The following is a 15,955-nucleotide window of genomic DNA, read 5'->3' on the forward strand; positions in this document are numbered from 1 at the left end:
CAACCCTATATTTTGACACCATATACAGATTTGCATAAAACCCTTTCTGTCTGCTCAGGCAGGTCGAGCTTATATGACATAACAAAGGGGTCAACACTCTGACGAATACTACGTAAGTATAAATATACCACAATCGGGAATTTTCATAACTAGACTAAAAGAAGTATATTCGTAGAATAAATTTTTTTACCGAGGTATTTCAAGCTCTTACGAAAAGTTCATATCAGTAAAGATATTTGGGGTATTGCACCAGGGAGATTCATTTAAAATTCAGCTTCGAATAACCGCTAACGTTAGTAAAATTTGTGTAGTGTACCGATTTTAAAGAAAAAAAAAAAAGAACCCTTGAAAAAAAGAAGACACTGAAAAAAAAGGAGAACGCTTGGAAAAAAAAACAAGACTGGACAAAAAAAAGAAAAAAGAATGATAACTCCGGCGATCCAAGGAAAAAAAAGAAAAAAAGGAAACAAGGGATAAACAGATTTTTTATCATCTAATTCAATTATTTCCTGATGTTCCTTGTGAAAGAATTTTGTTTTGTCAAAGATTTTGTTCTGTCAAAGATTTTGTTCTGTCAAAGATTTTGTTCTGTCAAAGATTTTGTTCTGTCAAAGATTTTGTTCTGTCAAAGATTTTGTTCTGTCAAAGATTTTGTTCTGTCAAAGATTTTGTTCTGTCAAAGATTATGTTCTGTCAAAGATTATGTTCTATCAAAGATTATGTTCTATCAAAGATTATGTTCTGTCAAAGATTTTGTTCTGTCAAAGATTAAGTTCTGTCAAAGATTCAGTAGTGTTCACTTTATGTATTTGTGCAGTGTTAATCCTTGACGAGTCAATATTAATATTGACAAGAACCAATGTTTTTCGTAGCTTTGCCTTAGTGATGGTATATCATTGTATAACCATATATTATATGCTGTGTAATGAGTTCTTGTTCGACACAAGTTTAAATTCTAAAGTTGACATAAGTTCACGCACAAATCAAAGTGACTAACTTATAGAGCAAATAATATTAAGGGAAGAAATGGATAAACGTGATGACATCTTTAATCACTTTACTAATACACCGTACCTCTCTTATAATTATTCCAAAACTATAGTGAATTCCCTCGGACAAAGTGAAAAAAAATAAAAAAAATAAAAATCTTTTTCGTCATGTTTTTATCATTTTTTTTTCATGAATTCTTTCATTTCATGAAACCTAATGGGTTAGGGTGTTATAGAGATTATTTTTCCAGACACTCCGATTTTTAGTATTTAATGTTCAATGTTTTATACCTTCTATTTTTCAGATTCTTCTCGTATAGTAGATACCTAGATGATACAAAATTACACACAACAGTTTTAAACAACACAAAGGCGGCTTGTTGGTGTAGCACCGAGCCGTGCTTTTTCGAAGCTGGGGAGTATGTGAGAAGTCCCTTTCTATTATTTATGTATTGCCTTATATTATATTCTATAATATAACATACACTATACGCCATAGCTATACGACATATAATTTTACGACAGGCTGACATCCTCGAATTCTTGTTTACCCATTATTTACCAGTTTATTTTTAGACGGGTAACCTTCACCTACGATCAAGTTCAACGGGCTGACACCTTCAAACCCTTGTTTATCCATTTTTATTTGTCTGCCCGTATTTACCTTGAGCGTTCGATAACCTTCAACCTATAGTCAAACTCAAAGCTTTAATTTATTACAAAACCGGACCAGAGAGGGCCCCTTAAAAGCGAATGTTAGAACAATATTCGGGGAGTTCTGATTCACAATTTCTGGACGACAGATAGATATAACAACCCTGCTACTTATATTTGGCTTATCGTTTTTCCTCTTGGACCAGCATTCTTTCTTGGATACTAGCTTTTCAATTAATACGAGGGACAGCCTGTCGTGTGTATTTACAAGATCTAACGTAAGTTTTTTTTATTTTCCAGATTTATATTTCTTCGCCCAAGCAAGGACTTTTCATCAACGAGAAAGAACTCTCCAGCTCAACTTCTTTCCACTTTATATTTCTTTACCTGTTTTTTACATACTCCTACTAAAATAAAATTCCTTGTCTTGAGAGATTGTGACTTATAATAGGACTTAGGGAACAGATAGACTGTTGCCATAGTAGATAGAAAAGTGAACCTATTCGCACATTGAATACTAGTGACACGCTACCATAATTCAAAGCACTAGTATTCGCTTACTCACCCTATAGGGTGAAACCTTACATAATGGCCAGGAGGCGTTTTGTCAGCGGAAATAACAATTTTATGCGTATCAGTAGGCATCAAATCGATGGCTGTTTTGAACAGACGCACCAAATTATTATTTTCGTGGAAAAGATGTTGCAATTGGGAAACGATTGTCCTTTCAACGTTGGGAGAAATTTCGCAACGTGCATTCAATTCAGAATTTCTATCACTGATGAAGTACAATTGTAAAAATTTATTATTCTCGCCTGAGAATGGTAGAAGGGACCCTGCTCTATTATAAATTTGCCCTTTTACTTTGAAAGTAGACATAAATTGATCTGGATTTTCGATTTGGGCTCCAAACGACGTCATTTGGAAACTTGAGTTGTATTTTCTGATTTTTGACAAAAAACGCTTAGATTCTGACGTAGTTCCAGTAAGGAAAGCCTTCAATGGCTCTGGTGGTGCAGCCAATAGAGGAAGTTTAACTTTTCCTGAGGCGCAACACATTCCCATTGTTTCACCATTGAATTTCAAGGCTTTACAATAGGGACAAATTTTAGACATTGTCCCGATTTGAACACATCTACTCAAGCTATAATCATCGACTGGGTTGTACCTGAATGCCAGGCGACAACTTTCAGGTTGCTCTGATTCCTCGGCACGCTTTCTTTTCTTACTTTCTCTATCAGCAGCAAGCCTGATTTCTTGCTGTTCTTGTGATTCCTCGGCACGCTTTCTTTTCTTACTTTCTCTATCAGCAGCAAGCCTGATTTCTTGCTGTTCTTGTAATTCCTCGGCACGCCTTCTTTTTTCACTCTCTCTTTTAGCAGCAAGTCTGCTTCCGCGTTGCTCTGGTAGTTCCTCGGCACGCTTTCTGTTCTTTCTTTCTCTATCAGCCTCATGCCTGTTTCCTTGCTGTTCTTTTGATTCCTCGGCACGCTTTCTGTTCTTTCTTTCTCTATCAGCCTCAAGCCTGTTTCCTTGCTGTTCTTTTGATTCCTCGGCACGCCTTCTTTTTTCACTTTCTCTTTTAGCAGTAAGTCTGCTTTCGCGTTGCTCTGGTAGTTCCTCGGCACGCTTTCTTTTCTGACTTTCTCTATCAGCAGCAAGTTTTTTGGCATAGACTCTTTGAGCATCTTCATCGGCTTTTGCCATGGTAAGTTCATCAGTCATTGTAAACTTAAACATTAATAGATTTCTACGTGAACATATGTCTTAAATATCTTGAATGACGTCACCGTCAAAGCAAAAATGACGACAACTAATTTCATGACGTCAGTCAACACAGAAACATGACGTCACCTGATCCACAGACAGACACACAGACAGACAACTTATTTTTATATATATAGATTTACATAATAAAATTACATAAAGTTATCTAATATACTTAGTGTTATCTAATTTACATTGCCACATTTACCTTGTGGCAGCAGAGTGGATAAAACATTGCTCCAGAACAATGGGGATTTTGGTTATACCCTCGTGTCACTTGGTGAACTACTGTTAAAATACTATAATTTTTGTATTTTAGAATGCTATCTCTATTTTTTTCTTAAGTCGAGATTTCAGATGTCAAGCCAGGTACTTGTATTGGTTTTCTTCCGTTTAACTCCCTCAGATAAAACCATGACAAAATCTAGATTTAACTGACTGTATAATGCAATCTCTTTTTTCTAAGCTAAAATAAAATCAATATTTTTACACAAAAACTGCTTATAATAAAACTAGATAGTGAATTTGGTCAAAACCATAGCTAAGAGTCAAGAGTCAAATGCATAAACAGTAAATGTTATATTAAAATATTAGCTATAATGACTTCACTGTATGTGAGGTTATACCATTAGAATATGAATATTTTTACATACATTGAATAGACAGTCATAACTAGTATTTTGTCTTGGTTTTATCTGTGCGAGTAATACGGAAGAAAAACCACTACAAGTACCTGGGTTGATATCCGAAATATCAGGTTAAGAAAAAAAACCACTACAAAAGAAATAAAGATAGCATTCTAGAATATAAGAATTATCAAATTTAGCAGTTTTTTGCCTTGTGACACGACAGATCAAACAATGATCACCATAGATCTGGGGCATAGCTTCATTCATTCTGCTACCAGAAGATAAATAATAAACATATTTAGATTACAAACGATATAGTTACAATAAAGAAAATCTATAGCCCCTATCAATAACAGACTCCTAATCGAGTGGCCCCTATCCGAAGTTTATACGACCATTTCTTCCAGCTTGATCGGAGTTGAAGTCTAAATGAGTGAGTGATTGAGGTAATGTTAGCTTGGAAGTGACTGAGTGTGAGTGCAAGTAAGTTAAGGAGTTTGAGCAAGTGAGCCAATGAGTGAGAGAGAGTGAGTGAGTGAGTCTGGGTATGAGTGAGTGAGTCTGGGTATGAGTGAGTGAGTAAGAGAGTGATTGCAAGCGATTGATTGAGTTTGAGTGAGTAAGTGTGCATAAACACTCGTGATAGTGTTAAAGTTGATATGACAACCTCTTGTATAAAAATCATTGCTTGCCCCTACGAGAAACTTAGAACCCTTACCCCAAAGCTATGGGGTAGGGTCAACCCCAAAGGCTTATTTATATGACCTTTGGAATCTTTTGAACAAAATGGCTATCTCACATTCTCAATCGGATACACCTGGGGAAGAGAGGGCGTGAGGGGCTAGTTGCCCTTTAATCACTTTTGACTCTTGAAAAGGGATCTAGAACTTTAAATTTCGGATCAAATGAGATTCCTCAAGTTTATGTGACTACCCCTTCCGAAAAAACTTTATATGACCCCAGACAATGACTCATAAACCTTGTTCCCGGGCTCTGGGGGGTTTTGTCAAACCCAGAATTTCTTATTAATCTGATTTTCTGACTATTTTGAACAGAATGGCTATGTCAACACTTCAATAGGATGCATTTTGGGAAGAAAAGGGAAGGGAGAGGAGGCTAGTTGCCCTCCAATCACTTTAAATGTTACGAAGGCGACTAGAGCTTCCTATACGCAATTGAATGAGCCTCCCTCCGAAATTTATAACCCCACCCCTTCCACAAAAACCTTATATTCCTCCGAACACAACTGACAACATTTGCCTGGGGCTCTGGAGGCTTTTGTCACCCCCATAGTTTTACTTTCTGATCTCAGTCTAATTCCTTAGTTTATTTATTTTTCTTAGTTTATTTAGATCTTAGTTTATATATTTTCACAATTTATTTTCTATCTTGAACGAAAATGCTGTTTTGAAATTTTAATTTGATTGCGTTTGTAAAAAGAGGCCGTCCGGGGGAGGCTAGTTATACGCCAATCAACATTATAGAGATAAGCCCTACAAGAGTCGAGCCAAAAAAAAGTTTGGTTCCAGGTGTCAAGCACAACATTTAATACAACAGAGTTATCGATAAAAGTAGTTTGTCGTACAAAAAATATTTGTTTTGAAATTCTTTTGTTAATTATACAAGGTTTTAACCTTTAACGTCAATATCCTTTAAAATGAGCCATTATACACCTCTCTATGATCTTCCAGTGCTCACCTAGCTGAGGAGAAAAAAAAAGGAAAAAAAGAAAAAGATGCCGCATATGAAGAATATCGTGGTTTCAGCCACTTTTTTCAAGCCAATTTGTTTCCCTTATTGTTCAAGACAAAGGACGTTAAGTTTCTTATATAGAGGTTATGGACATGGTGGTTCTAATAGGGTACTGCATTTTTTTTACTGGTTCTAGTTTTAGAAGTTATGGACACTTTCATTTTTTTACTATGGGACGCGATCGTCTCATTATAGGTTGCTAGCTACAGCTGCAACCCTGATACAATTTATAATTATTGACAGTATTATTGTAGCAAGTTTTTTGGATTCAAATTTTGCTATTTTAAGCTAAACTTTAGCAGACAGCCAATACCATAAAAAAATTCGTTGTTAATGGACTTCATTTTTTATGAATCGTTTTTGAGAAAACACAAAACAAAATTGTGTCCTGTCTTTCAATTTTAAGCTGTTTTAAACGGAAGTAACAAGTCGTTAAATCACATCAGTACAATAGAATGGGTGTTATAAGTAATTTGAAAAGTCCATTATGTTATACTTTTGGCGTTGTTGGTGTAATATATTACTTAGAAAAGAAGATGAATATACAAGTTCTGGATAATTTTGGCATTGTTATTGAAAAGTGCAGTCGTAGTATCAGAGGATTACTTTCCAAAGTAATGGAAAATAAAAACAAGGAAAAGGAAGAATTTGTCCCAGAAAATGATGAAAAGGAGGATTCACTATGAACAAATAAAAACGAAAATAAGTTCAAGCAGTCTCACAAGTGATCCAATAAAAGAAACAGTGACTGGTCTTCAAGTTGGAGCAGAGTCGTTGCTTGTCAAGGAAGAATGAAATGGAAGTGAAACCGGCAACTGTAAAGTGGGTTTCTTCAATGATACTTGCAAAAAAGAACAAAAACTGACCCGAAAGAACTCTAAAATCAAGCCAAAAAGAACCGATTAGAAACCAAAAGCTGGTTGAAAAGACTGGAAAACTTTGACAAAAATAAACCGTGGTCTTCAGTTTCACACGTAAATATGCCAGTATTCAATTTTGTATGTGAATATGCCAGTGTTCAGTTCAATATCCAATACCAGCGCTCAGCTCTATAAGTAAATGAATCAGTTAAATATGTAAGTGTGCCAGTGTTCTTTCTATAAGTGAATGTGCCAGCAATGAGTTCTTTATATAAACGTAACAAGTGTTTACATATAGTTGTGCCAGTGACAAGTTCGATATTTTTCAAGATGTGTAAATGCAACAGTATTCAGTTCAATATGTAAATGTGCCAGTGCTGAGTTCTGTATAGAAACGTAACCAGTGTTTATTTTTATATGTAATTGTACCCAGTGTTAAGTTCTATATTGTTAATATGTGTTAATGTACCAGTATTCAGTTAAATATGTAAGTGTGCCAGTGTTTGTTCTATAAGTAAATGTGCCAGTGATGAGTTATGTATATAAATGTAACAAGTGTTTAGTTTAATACGTAATTGTACCAGGGTTAAGTTCTATATTTTCAACATGTGTTAATGTACTAGTATTCAGTTAAATATGTAAGTGTGCTAGTGTTCATTCTATAAGTAAATGTGCCAGTGACGAGTTCTGTATATAAATGTAACAAGTGTTTAGTTTTATATGTAATTAAATAAAAAAAAAATTTTTTTTTAACTGAAAGTAAGGAGCGACATTAAAACTTAAAACAAACAGAAATTACTCCGCCCCACTCTTATTTCTGTTCGTTTCAAGTTTTAATGTCGCTCCTTACTTTCAGTTAAAAAAAAAACTTGTCTTTCTTATTTGATATCTGAACGTTTTGGAATTAATGCATGTTTTGAATTTGGCTCTCCGCACATGAATAATTAAAAGGAAATTTGCTTATTAATTTGTTTGGCTAAATGGCTTACTAGAACTTTTAATTTTTTACGAACGTTTTCATTAGTAAAAAATATACGTAACTTACGAATTAACTTATTAACGAACTTCTATATTCGTTTTTATTACATATACGAAGGGGTTAACCCCCTCTTCAATACCTTGCTCTTTACACTAATACTTGAATTTTGCTCAATTCCTTAATAATGACCCCTGAATACCAAAGGCCGCAGAATAAATAGTTGAAATTAATAAAAATACTTTAGCGTAAAGAGCGAGGTATTGCGATAAGATGAACCCCTCATATGCGTAATACTTTTCTTAGTTTTGAGTTTTAATGCTGCTCCTTACTTTCAGTTGAAAAAACTTTTCATATTTATTTTTTCATTATTTTCTTAAATAATGCTAGAAAGTCCTGCGCCCCCTTCATTGAAATTATCTTCCCCCAAGACAAATTCTTTCATGGAAAGATTCTCCCACTTAGCCCCCCTAAACTTCTCCCCCTCCCCAAATCAAAAAGGTCCCCCTGAAAGCGTCTGTACACTTCCCAATAGCCATTAGTATATGTTAACAACGGTCAAAGTTTGTAACTTGCAGTCCCTCCCATGGGGGAAATATTTTATATTTCCCCCATAATATTTTGATATAACATTTACTGTTTATGCATTTGACTCTTGACTCTTAGCTATGGTTTTGACCACATTCACTATCTAGTTTTATTATAAGCAGTTTTTGTGTAAAAATATTGATTTTATTTTAAATGATTGTTTTAATTTCAAAAGGCACTAGAAGTGGATGTTTCCTTGAAAATGAATCATTAAACATCTCTCCACGTTTTTCTATTTCCCAGATTATTCAGGATAAAAAAAAATGCAGAAAAAAAAAGATACTGTCGTTGCAAAATAACGTGCTTCTTACCAGTTTCCCTGTTGTTTTTTTTTTCAAGTCAACAGATTGTTCTTGCGGTGAAAGCCAAGGGACTGTAATTTTCTTTTGTCGAGGTCTCGGAAAAGATGGTTTAAACGGTTAGCCATTTTTTTTGATGAGATACCATTTTTTGGAGTCATGCTCTTTTTTTCATTAGTATGGGACGTGAAAATCTCTTACTACATTGCCACTACCGCTACAACTCTGATTAGCTAAAGATTTTTCCTGAAACCATGATAACTATTCAAAAGATGCGTGTGAAATATTTATCTTGTCCAAAGATACCTTGTTTGGTCGTCATATATATTTATTCTAATATTCTAATTACTAGAAGCAACAGATTTTTCTTTAGTGTAACTACAGTTATCTAATTTACATAATAATTTTAAATAATGATTGCATAATAATTTACATAATAAATTTGCATAAAGTTATCTACTATACTTAGTGTTATCTAATTTACCTTGCCACATTTATCTTGTGGCAGAAGAGTGGATAAAACATTGCTCTAGAACAATGGGGATTTTGGTTATACCCTCGTGTCACTTGGTGAACTACTGTTAAATTACTATAATTCTTGTATTTTAGAATGCTATCTCTATTTTTTTCTTAATTCGAGATTTCAGATGTCAAGCCAGGTACTTGTATTGGTTTTTCTTCCGTTTAACTTGCTCAGATAAAACCATGACGAAATCTAGATATAACTGACTGTATAATGCAATCTCTTTTTTCTAAGCTAATAGATTTTCCTCATTTTTCTAGCCAAGGGACTGTAAGTTTCCTATACAGGGGTTTCGGACAAGGCAGTTTTAATAGTGTATTTTTTGTTTTAATCTGTCACTATTTTTAGCAGATATGGGCTTTTGTATTTCTTAGTATTTCACACGATCTTCTCTTACTAGGTTCCAAGCTACCTATGTGTCTTAAGATCAAAGCAATGATTCAAAGGAAATAGTTTCTGAAGCAGAATATTGCGTCTTAGTGATGAAATCTGAAACTTTGAATGGAATGTTTGTTGAAATGCTTTAAGTCTAGTAGAGAAGAGGAGGGGCTCATTTATTGAGAAAATGGCTTGTATGTCATTAAGGATAATTAGTAGCAGTGCCCTCTATTTTCAAACGGATTTGTCCAAATTCAGTGGTCAATTAGTGAAGTACTGTTAAATTACTCCAAGTCTTATATTCTAGAATGCTATGTCTTTGCCTTCTGTAGAGCTTTATTTTCTTAATTTGATATTTAATATTTCGACACAGGTACATGTATTGGTTTGTCTTCCATTTAACTCGCTGAGATAAAACCATGACCAAATACTAAATATAGCTGACTATAAAATGCAATCTCTTTTTTCTAAGTCAATAGATTTTCCTCGCTATTCAAGCCAAGGGGCGGTAAATTTCCTAGGGGTTTTGGACAAGGCAGTTCTAATAGTGTGTTTCTTATTTTGTTCGGGTCACTATTTTTAGGAGGTATAGGCTATTGTGTTTCTTAGTTTTGAATATGATCGTCTGTTACTAGGTTCCAAGCTACCGCTGCAACCCTGATTGCAGCTATAGCTGTGACCACGATGTTGTATTCGTAATATAATGAACGACACCGATCCATTTTTAGTCAATTGTTAATAGATATGATTTGTCATTGAAATAAAATATTAAGATCGAACGAAACATCCCAGTTTGGAAAGTGTTAGACAAAGACTTAAAGGTCTCTGGTTCGCTCCCAGGTTTCAGTAGCAACTTTTTTTCTACTGCAGCCAACTTTTTTATCATGAACTGTACTATAAGTTTCTTTTAAGGTAGCTGCTTAGTCTTGGTTAGGTTGGGAAGGTATTTATAATAGAATACTAGTCGTAGATTTTATGACTAAATACTGCATTGTATCAGTCATAGAAGTAGATGCCACTTTAAAACTTTCTGGGTAACTAGCTTCTTGAAAGCTATGACGTTGGTATATTTCATACTGAAATTTTGAGTGAAATTTTTTTAGGAAGATTGTAATATTAAACGAAAGAGTCAAAACTGCATAATACAGAAGATCAAAGGAATGATTTAAAGGCAATCAAAGTCACTTATGACTTATATTTTGCATGGTATTGATTTGTCTTTGATTGGTTATGCAAATGATGTGCTGAACCCGAGTCGGTCTCTGCATCGACTAGAAGCTAATTTGATTAAGTTGCAACAAGAGTATGCCCATCTTGGACTCAAATTTAATGCTGAAAAGCGTGAAGTGCTTCTTTTCAGCTCGAAATCAGATGCTGGTCGGAGCGTCACATTTGGTGATTCTATTGTTGAGCTTGTGGATGATATTCTATACCTGGGCCTCCCTATTGGACGGTCAATACTAGAGACACGGCGGTTACTGATCTCTCATTTTCAGGAGCGATCTTCTTTTACGTTTAGCTGTGCAGTGATAAATAAGCGGAAGTTTGATCATCGTTTGTTGGCCCAGGTGTGCAATACTACGATTTTACCTCATTATATGCATCTTAACCCATTTTGGCGCATTTTTACGGCTACAGATAAACTGAAATTAAGTTCAATGTACTACAAGTATGCAAAGTTTTTGCTGCCTTTGACAAGCAATAGGCATGTTACGTGACAATACAGTGTTACCAACCCTGAAGAAGCGATTCCGTCGCAAATTGACCGACATAATTCATCAGTCAAGACCCACTTATGGGCCGATGTTTTACAGCAGTATTCGGCATCTGTTTCTGATTTTTTTTTTTTTTTTTTTTTTTTTTTTTGTCAGATGAATTGGCTTCTTGTGCATTTTTTTTTCTTCTTTTTTTGTGCTCCATCTGTTTTTCCACTGATGGGTATTAAATGCATTCATTCATTCATTTATTCATATTCATTAAAAAAAAAAAATTTCAAATATATAATTTTACGAAATATGATGCATAGAAACAGTAGTTTATAAAAAAAAATGTTCATTAAATATTCAAACTCTACTTAAAAACCAGTGTTATTAGCAACAAAATTAACTTTTAAACTTTATTTAATTTCAAAGATAGTTTTAACCCTTTGATGCCTGAATTATGAAAAAAAAATGGGAAAAATATTTCAGCCATTTCCAGGCTTCGTTATGACCTATTCCACGACAGAAATGGCAAGAAAAAAAATGTATTGATAAAGATAATGAAATAAAAAAATGGTTCCCACAGGAACCATCCGGCAATCATGGCACAAAAACACTCTGATCGGCTACATAGTGTGGTAAGTCAGAAAACAATTCCTGTTGGGTGTGAAACACAAGGACACTTCACATTTTACGCATTTCACTTTGGAATGAGCTTGTACACATACTCTGCATCTCTGTTTGCTCTCTATCCAAGCCGGGAAGTGCCCCTGTCCATCGAGTCTTGTCGAATCTGGGGGGTGACAAGTATAATTTCTTTTTTTTTTGAGAATTGGTATCTGCGTCACTGAGAGGTCTACCTCTCTTTGGTGTTGCCAAAGATGCACCAGATAGAAGTGCACGTGCCACATCTGTTTTGAGCTGTAGCAGGTTCATTGGTTTCTGCCCAGCAGCAAGACACCTGCGGTTTAAGAGCCAGCCATTCACAACGGAGAGGTCAAACAAGAAGAAGAAGATCCTCATGTACCATTTGCTCCGTGACTTGAAGTCGATCCTGTAAAGCTCCAGCAACATGTCTGCAAGATCTACACCACCCATAAAGTGGTTGTACTCCTTCACACAATATGGTCGCTTGACATCGGCATACTCTTTTCGTTTACCACCCCACCGCCTACACGTATCTTCTGGGTCTAGGGCGGCATAGGTCGAAATCAAGTGGACTGGCTTATTGTCATACCACTTCACCACAATGGCATTCGACTGTGTTTCCACTCGCCAGTCGTAAGAGCCTCTTTCTCGGGCTTTCAATTTGCTGTCGGATTCCAAAGCACAGCCTTTCAACCTGTTTGCCCTCACTGTGGCCAGTGTAAGTATGCCCTGATCACTTAGTGTTTGTGCCAAGTCTAACGAGGAGAACCAATTGTCAAAGAATAGCTTGTAATTTTTGTGCTTGGGTATTCCTCTTGCAAGCCGCAGGACAAAATCAGCTCCAACTCCCAGGTCACTGACATCAACCGACCCCTTACACGTATACATTTCAAAGTCGTAAGCGAAACCACTCTCCCCAGCCCTTGAGATGAACTTATAACCCCACTTATCCGGTTTTTTGGGATTGTACTGCTTCAACGAAATCTTCTGTTTTGTCGGCACAATTTTCTCGTCTACTGCCTGGTGTTCTTCTGGGGGTATCTTCATAAAGTTATCTCTGATCATCTCTATCAGAGGACGAACTTTGTGGATCTTGTCGTGCCCATGGTCTCCTCGTGGTTTCTGGGTAAGATTGTCGTTGAAATGAAGATGCTTTTTGATCTGCTCGAATCTGTCACGCGACATGCCATCAGCTATTACAGGGTAGCGCGTTTCGTTTGACCAGTAACTGCGGTATGACGGCATTTTCACTATTCCTGTGAATGCAAGGATCCCTAAGAAGCATTCCACCTCGGCAGATGAAACTCCAAATTCTTCGGGATCTTTTTGAAGAGCGTAAATTTTCGTTTGGTCACGTATAGGGTTGACCACGCCTTGGTCAAAAAACAGCCTGACAAATTCCAGGGGTGTCTTGCCACTCATTTCTTGGTCGATGATAAGATGATCCTTCCACGCAGCATCTGGCTGGACGAAATCCACTTTTCTCCAAGCAAGGTCCCGTCGTTTGTTTGGTTTCGAAGCAGCAGTGCCTGAGCTCGTGGCATTTTGTCTGGCGATCTCGACGTCCTCATGGTCATCCTCACTGTTGTGGTCGTCAGCTTCAATTCGACCGCTTTCTATTTCTTCTTCAATCTCTTCTTCCTGCGGGTTATTATCAGGATCAGGAAAGAGAAAACTAGGATCAGATGGGTCCTCATCTTCATCAGACAGATCTTCGAGGTCGGAGTTATCTTCCGGGCAAAGAATAAAATTCAGAGCCTGTGCTACTGACACGGGGCGTGTTCGAAGTCTTCGCTGGACAGCCGAATACTCATCTTCCACAGTTTTTGATGTACTCGGAGAAGGCTGGTCCATTTCTGCACTGTAAAAAATATATTTGGTAACAGTCTAGTAGGGGAGACCGGGGTTGATCTGGACAGTCAAGTATGGACACCTAGCGGCTTAGTAAAAATTCTCAAAAAATCACGAAAGGTGCATCATCTACTACCCTATTATCAAGCCAGTTTGGATCTAGATACACGCAGCCATTTGTTTGTATTTTGCAAAAAGTGTTTTTTAAGGTAAGAATTTTTTTCAAGGGTCTCTGTTTGGAGTTTAATAGAGTGGACCAGGCTACTGGATTTGCAATGACATTTTTTCAGGAGAAAAGTAGCTCACATAGAAAGATTCTAGAGCAGTTTATTGAGCGCCATCTATTTGATTTTTTTTTTCAAATCACTTTGACGTCGCACGAGGACACATGGGGTTGGGCCGGACACGGCGATTGGGGGTTGGTTCGGACATTTTTTTTATCTGTCCGAACCAACCCCGTCTCTAAAAGGTTGGTATTTAGGGTAGAAAATACACGGATGAATGCTTGAAAATAAGTATTTCTACTAAGCAAGTACAGCAGTTCGCATTAGGAATATATTTTAGTGGTATACTAAGCGGTCTTTGAGTAAAATCCCATCGTACCAACTCCGGTGAATGGTGTGTCATTTTAAAGCTTTTTTGTCATTTTATATAGCTGAAGTACTGTTTTTTACTTTTTATACTTTTATGCATATTTGAAAAAAAAAAGAAGTCGAAATCTAATGGTTTAGCATGGTGTCCGAACCAATACTGGGGCCGTCCGATCCAACCCCGTGGGTAGGGGTTGTTTCGGACATTTCAAAAAAATGAAAAAAAATAAAAATCTTTTTTCCTTTTTGTAGAAAAATCTGAAAAAAATCTCGAAGGTAGTCCTAACGGATACGCATTTTATGGTGAAGTCAGATCTAGAGAAAATTTAATGGCTTAGAAGATATGCCGTTTCAAAAAATCGCGTCTGGGTCAACCCCGGTCTCCCCTACATTGTTATTGACGACGGCAACTCCACCAGTTCTTGTCTAGATGGCTCTTCCGAGCGATAAAATTCAGAGCTATGCATGCCGGATGGTTCCTTGAAGCCACAGAACATGGTAGAGCTCTCAAAATTTGATTCCAATGGTGTAAAGCAACTGTTTTCATGATATCTAGGCATCTCACACTGTATACGGCTTACCGTCTCATCTGGTCTCGCTACCGCCGGATGGTTCCCAGAGGAACCACGACGTTGGGGGTCGTGTCTATCCTCTGGTTTTCCAGCTATAGGAGTGTATGATAGCTCATCTGAACAAACAAAACGTCTTCTTTCTAAAACTTTTGGAATGAAAACTCTAGCACAATAAACAATAAAGTTATTCACAAAAAAGTATTCTCACCTTTCAGGAAAAATACAATTTAGCCTGTAGACCCATCCCTGAAAGTAATTTTTCTAACTTAACCCCTTTCTGCGATAGCAAAGCAAGGCTAGAGGGCACAGGTTCAAACGTCATTACCTCACACAAGGGTGACAGATTACGGACTAAGAAAAATACAAACCTGTCTAGGTAGATCAGATTGAGACAATGGCAAACGGATTGACGTTAATAGGTCAAACGGTCAGGATTAAAATAAATTAAAAAGTTCATGGTTCCTGAGGGAACCTTCAGGCATCAAAGGGTTAAGCAACCAAATTTGAAAAAAAACCTACTTACTGGTTTTAGTATTGGAAATGAATCTTACTGAATGATAATGAATCTTACTATATTTGAGCTCAGAAAAAAAAATAAATAGAAAAGAAGCTTTTTTCAGCGTTGTTTATTTTTTCTTAGTTACATGAAAGTGAATTTCATTGAAAACTAAGATGTGTCCCAGGTTTCAATACTGATTTTTTGTTCTATAATACTCCATATTTTTGAGCTTGTGCCATATTCTCTCTGAGAGCAATATACCAAAAAAAATTTTTTCTTTCGACGTACATATGCTTGACCTCTTATGAGGCATCTATAGGCAATTTTTTCCATGATCTACACTGCTTCACCCATCGTTGGTTTAATTATATTAAAAAGTACAACTGCTTGCCACTAAGTAGTAAGTTCCGAGAGAATGATAATTAGGAAAAGATTCTCCGTAGTAAAGCAATGGTGCAGAATTCCTTGACCTTTAGCGAATCATTTGTATTTTTAGAGGAGGTAAAATGTCCTTTTTAGTATTCTATGTTGCACGTCCCATTGTTATGAAATGTGAATAATATTACTTTGAATTAAGATAAAAAGAACATCTGCTTGTAGGTTGGGTAGCAAGTTCTGAAAAGATGATATTAAAAAAAGGAGTCTCTCGTCAAAGAGTTCTTGGCATAAAGCCTAGCAAA

The 15,955-nt window shown here is 36.3% G+C and overlaps 1 protein-coding gene across 1 annotated transcript; it reads right to left on the bottom strand.

Moving 5' to 3' along the window:
• Window positions 1-11,799: 11,799 nt before the first annotated feature.
• On the bottom strand, window positions 11,800-13,617 carry LOC136028490 (piggyBac transposable element-derived protein 3-like). Its single transcript, XM_065706333.1, has one exon. It carries the CDS (start codon window positions 13,615-13,617, stop codon window positions 11,800-11,802), a length of 1,818 nt encoding a protein of 605 aa, XP_065562405.1.
• Window positions 13,618-15,955: the final 2,338 nt, after the last annotated feature.

This window comes from Artemia franciscana, chromosome 6 (genome assembly GCF_032884065.1).
Source record: "Artemia franciscana chromosome 6, ASM3288406v1, whole genome shotgun sequence".
NCBI classification, from domain to species: Eukaryota; Metazoa; Arthropoda; class Branchiopoda; order Anostraca; family Artemiidae; genus Artemia; species Artemia franciscana.

Bases quoted from the DNA above. Each gene is read 5' to 3' on its own strand.
- LOC136028490 (XM_065706333.1), bottom strand. From the start codon at position 13,617: ATGGACCAGCCTTCTCCGAGTACATCAAAAACTGTGGAAGATGAGTAT.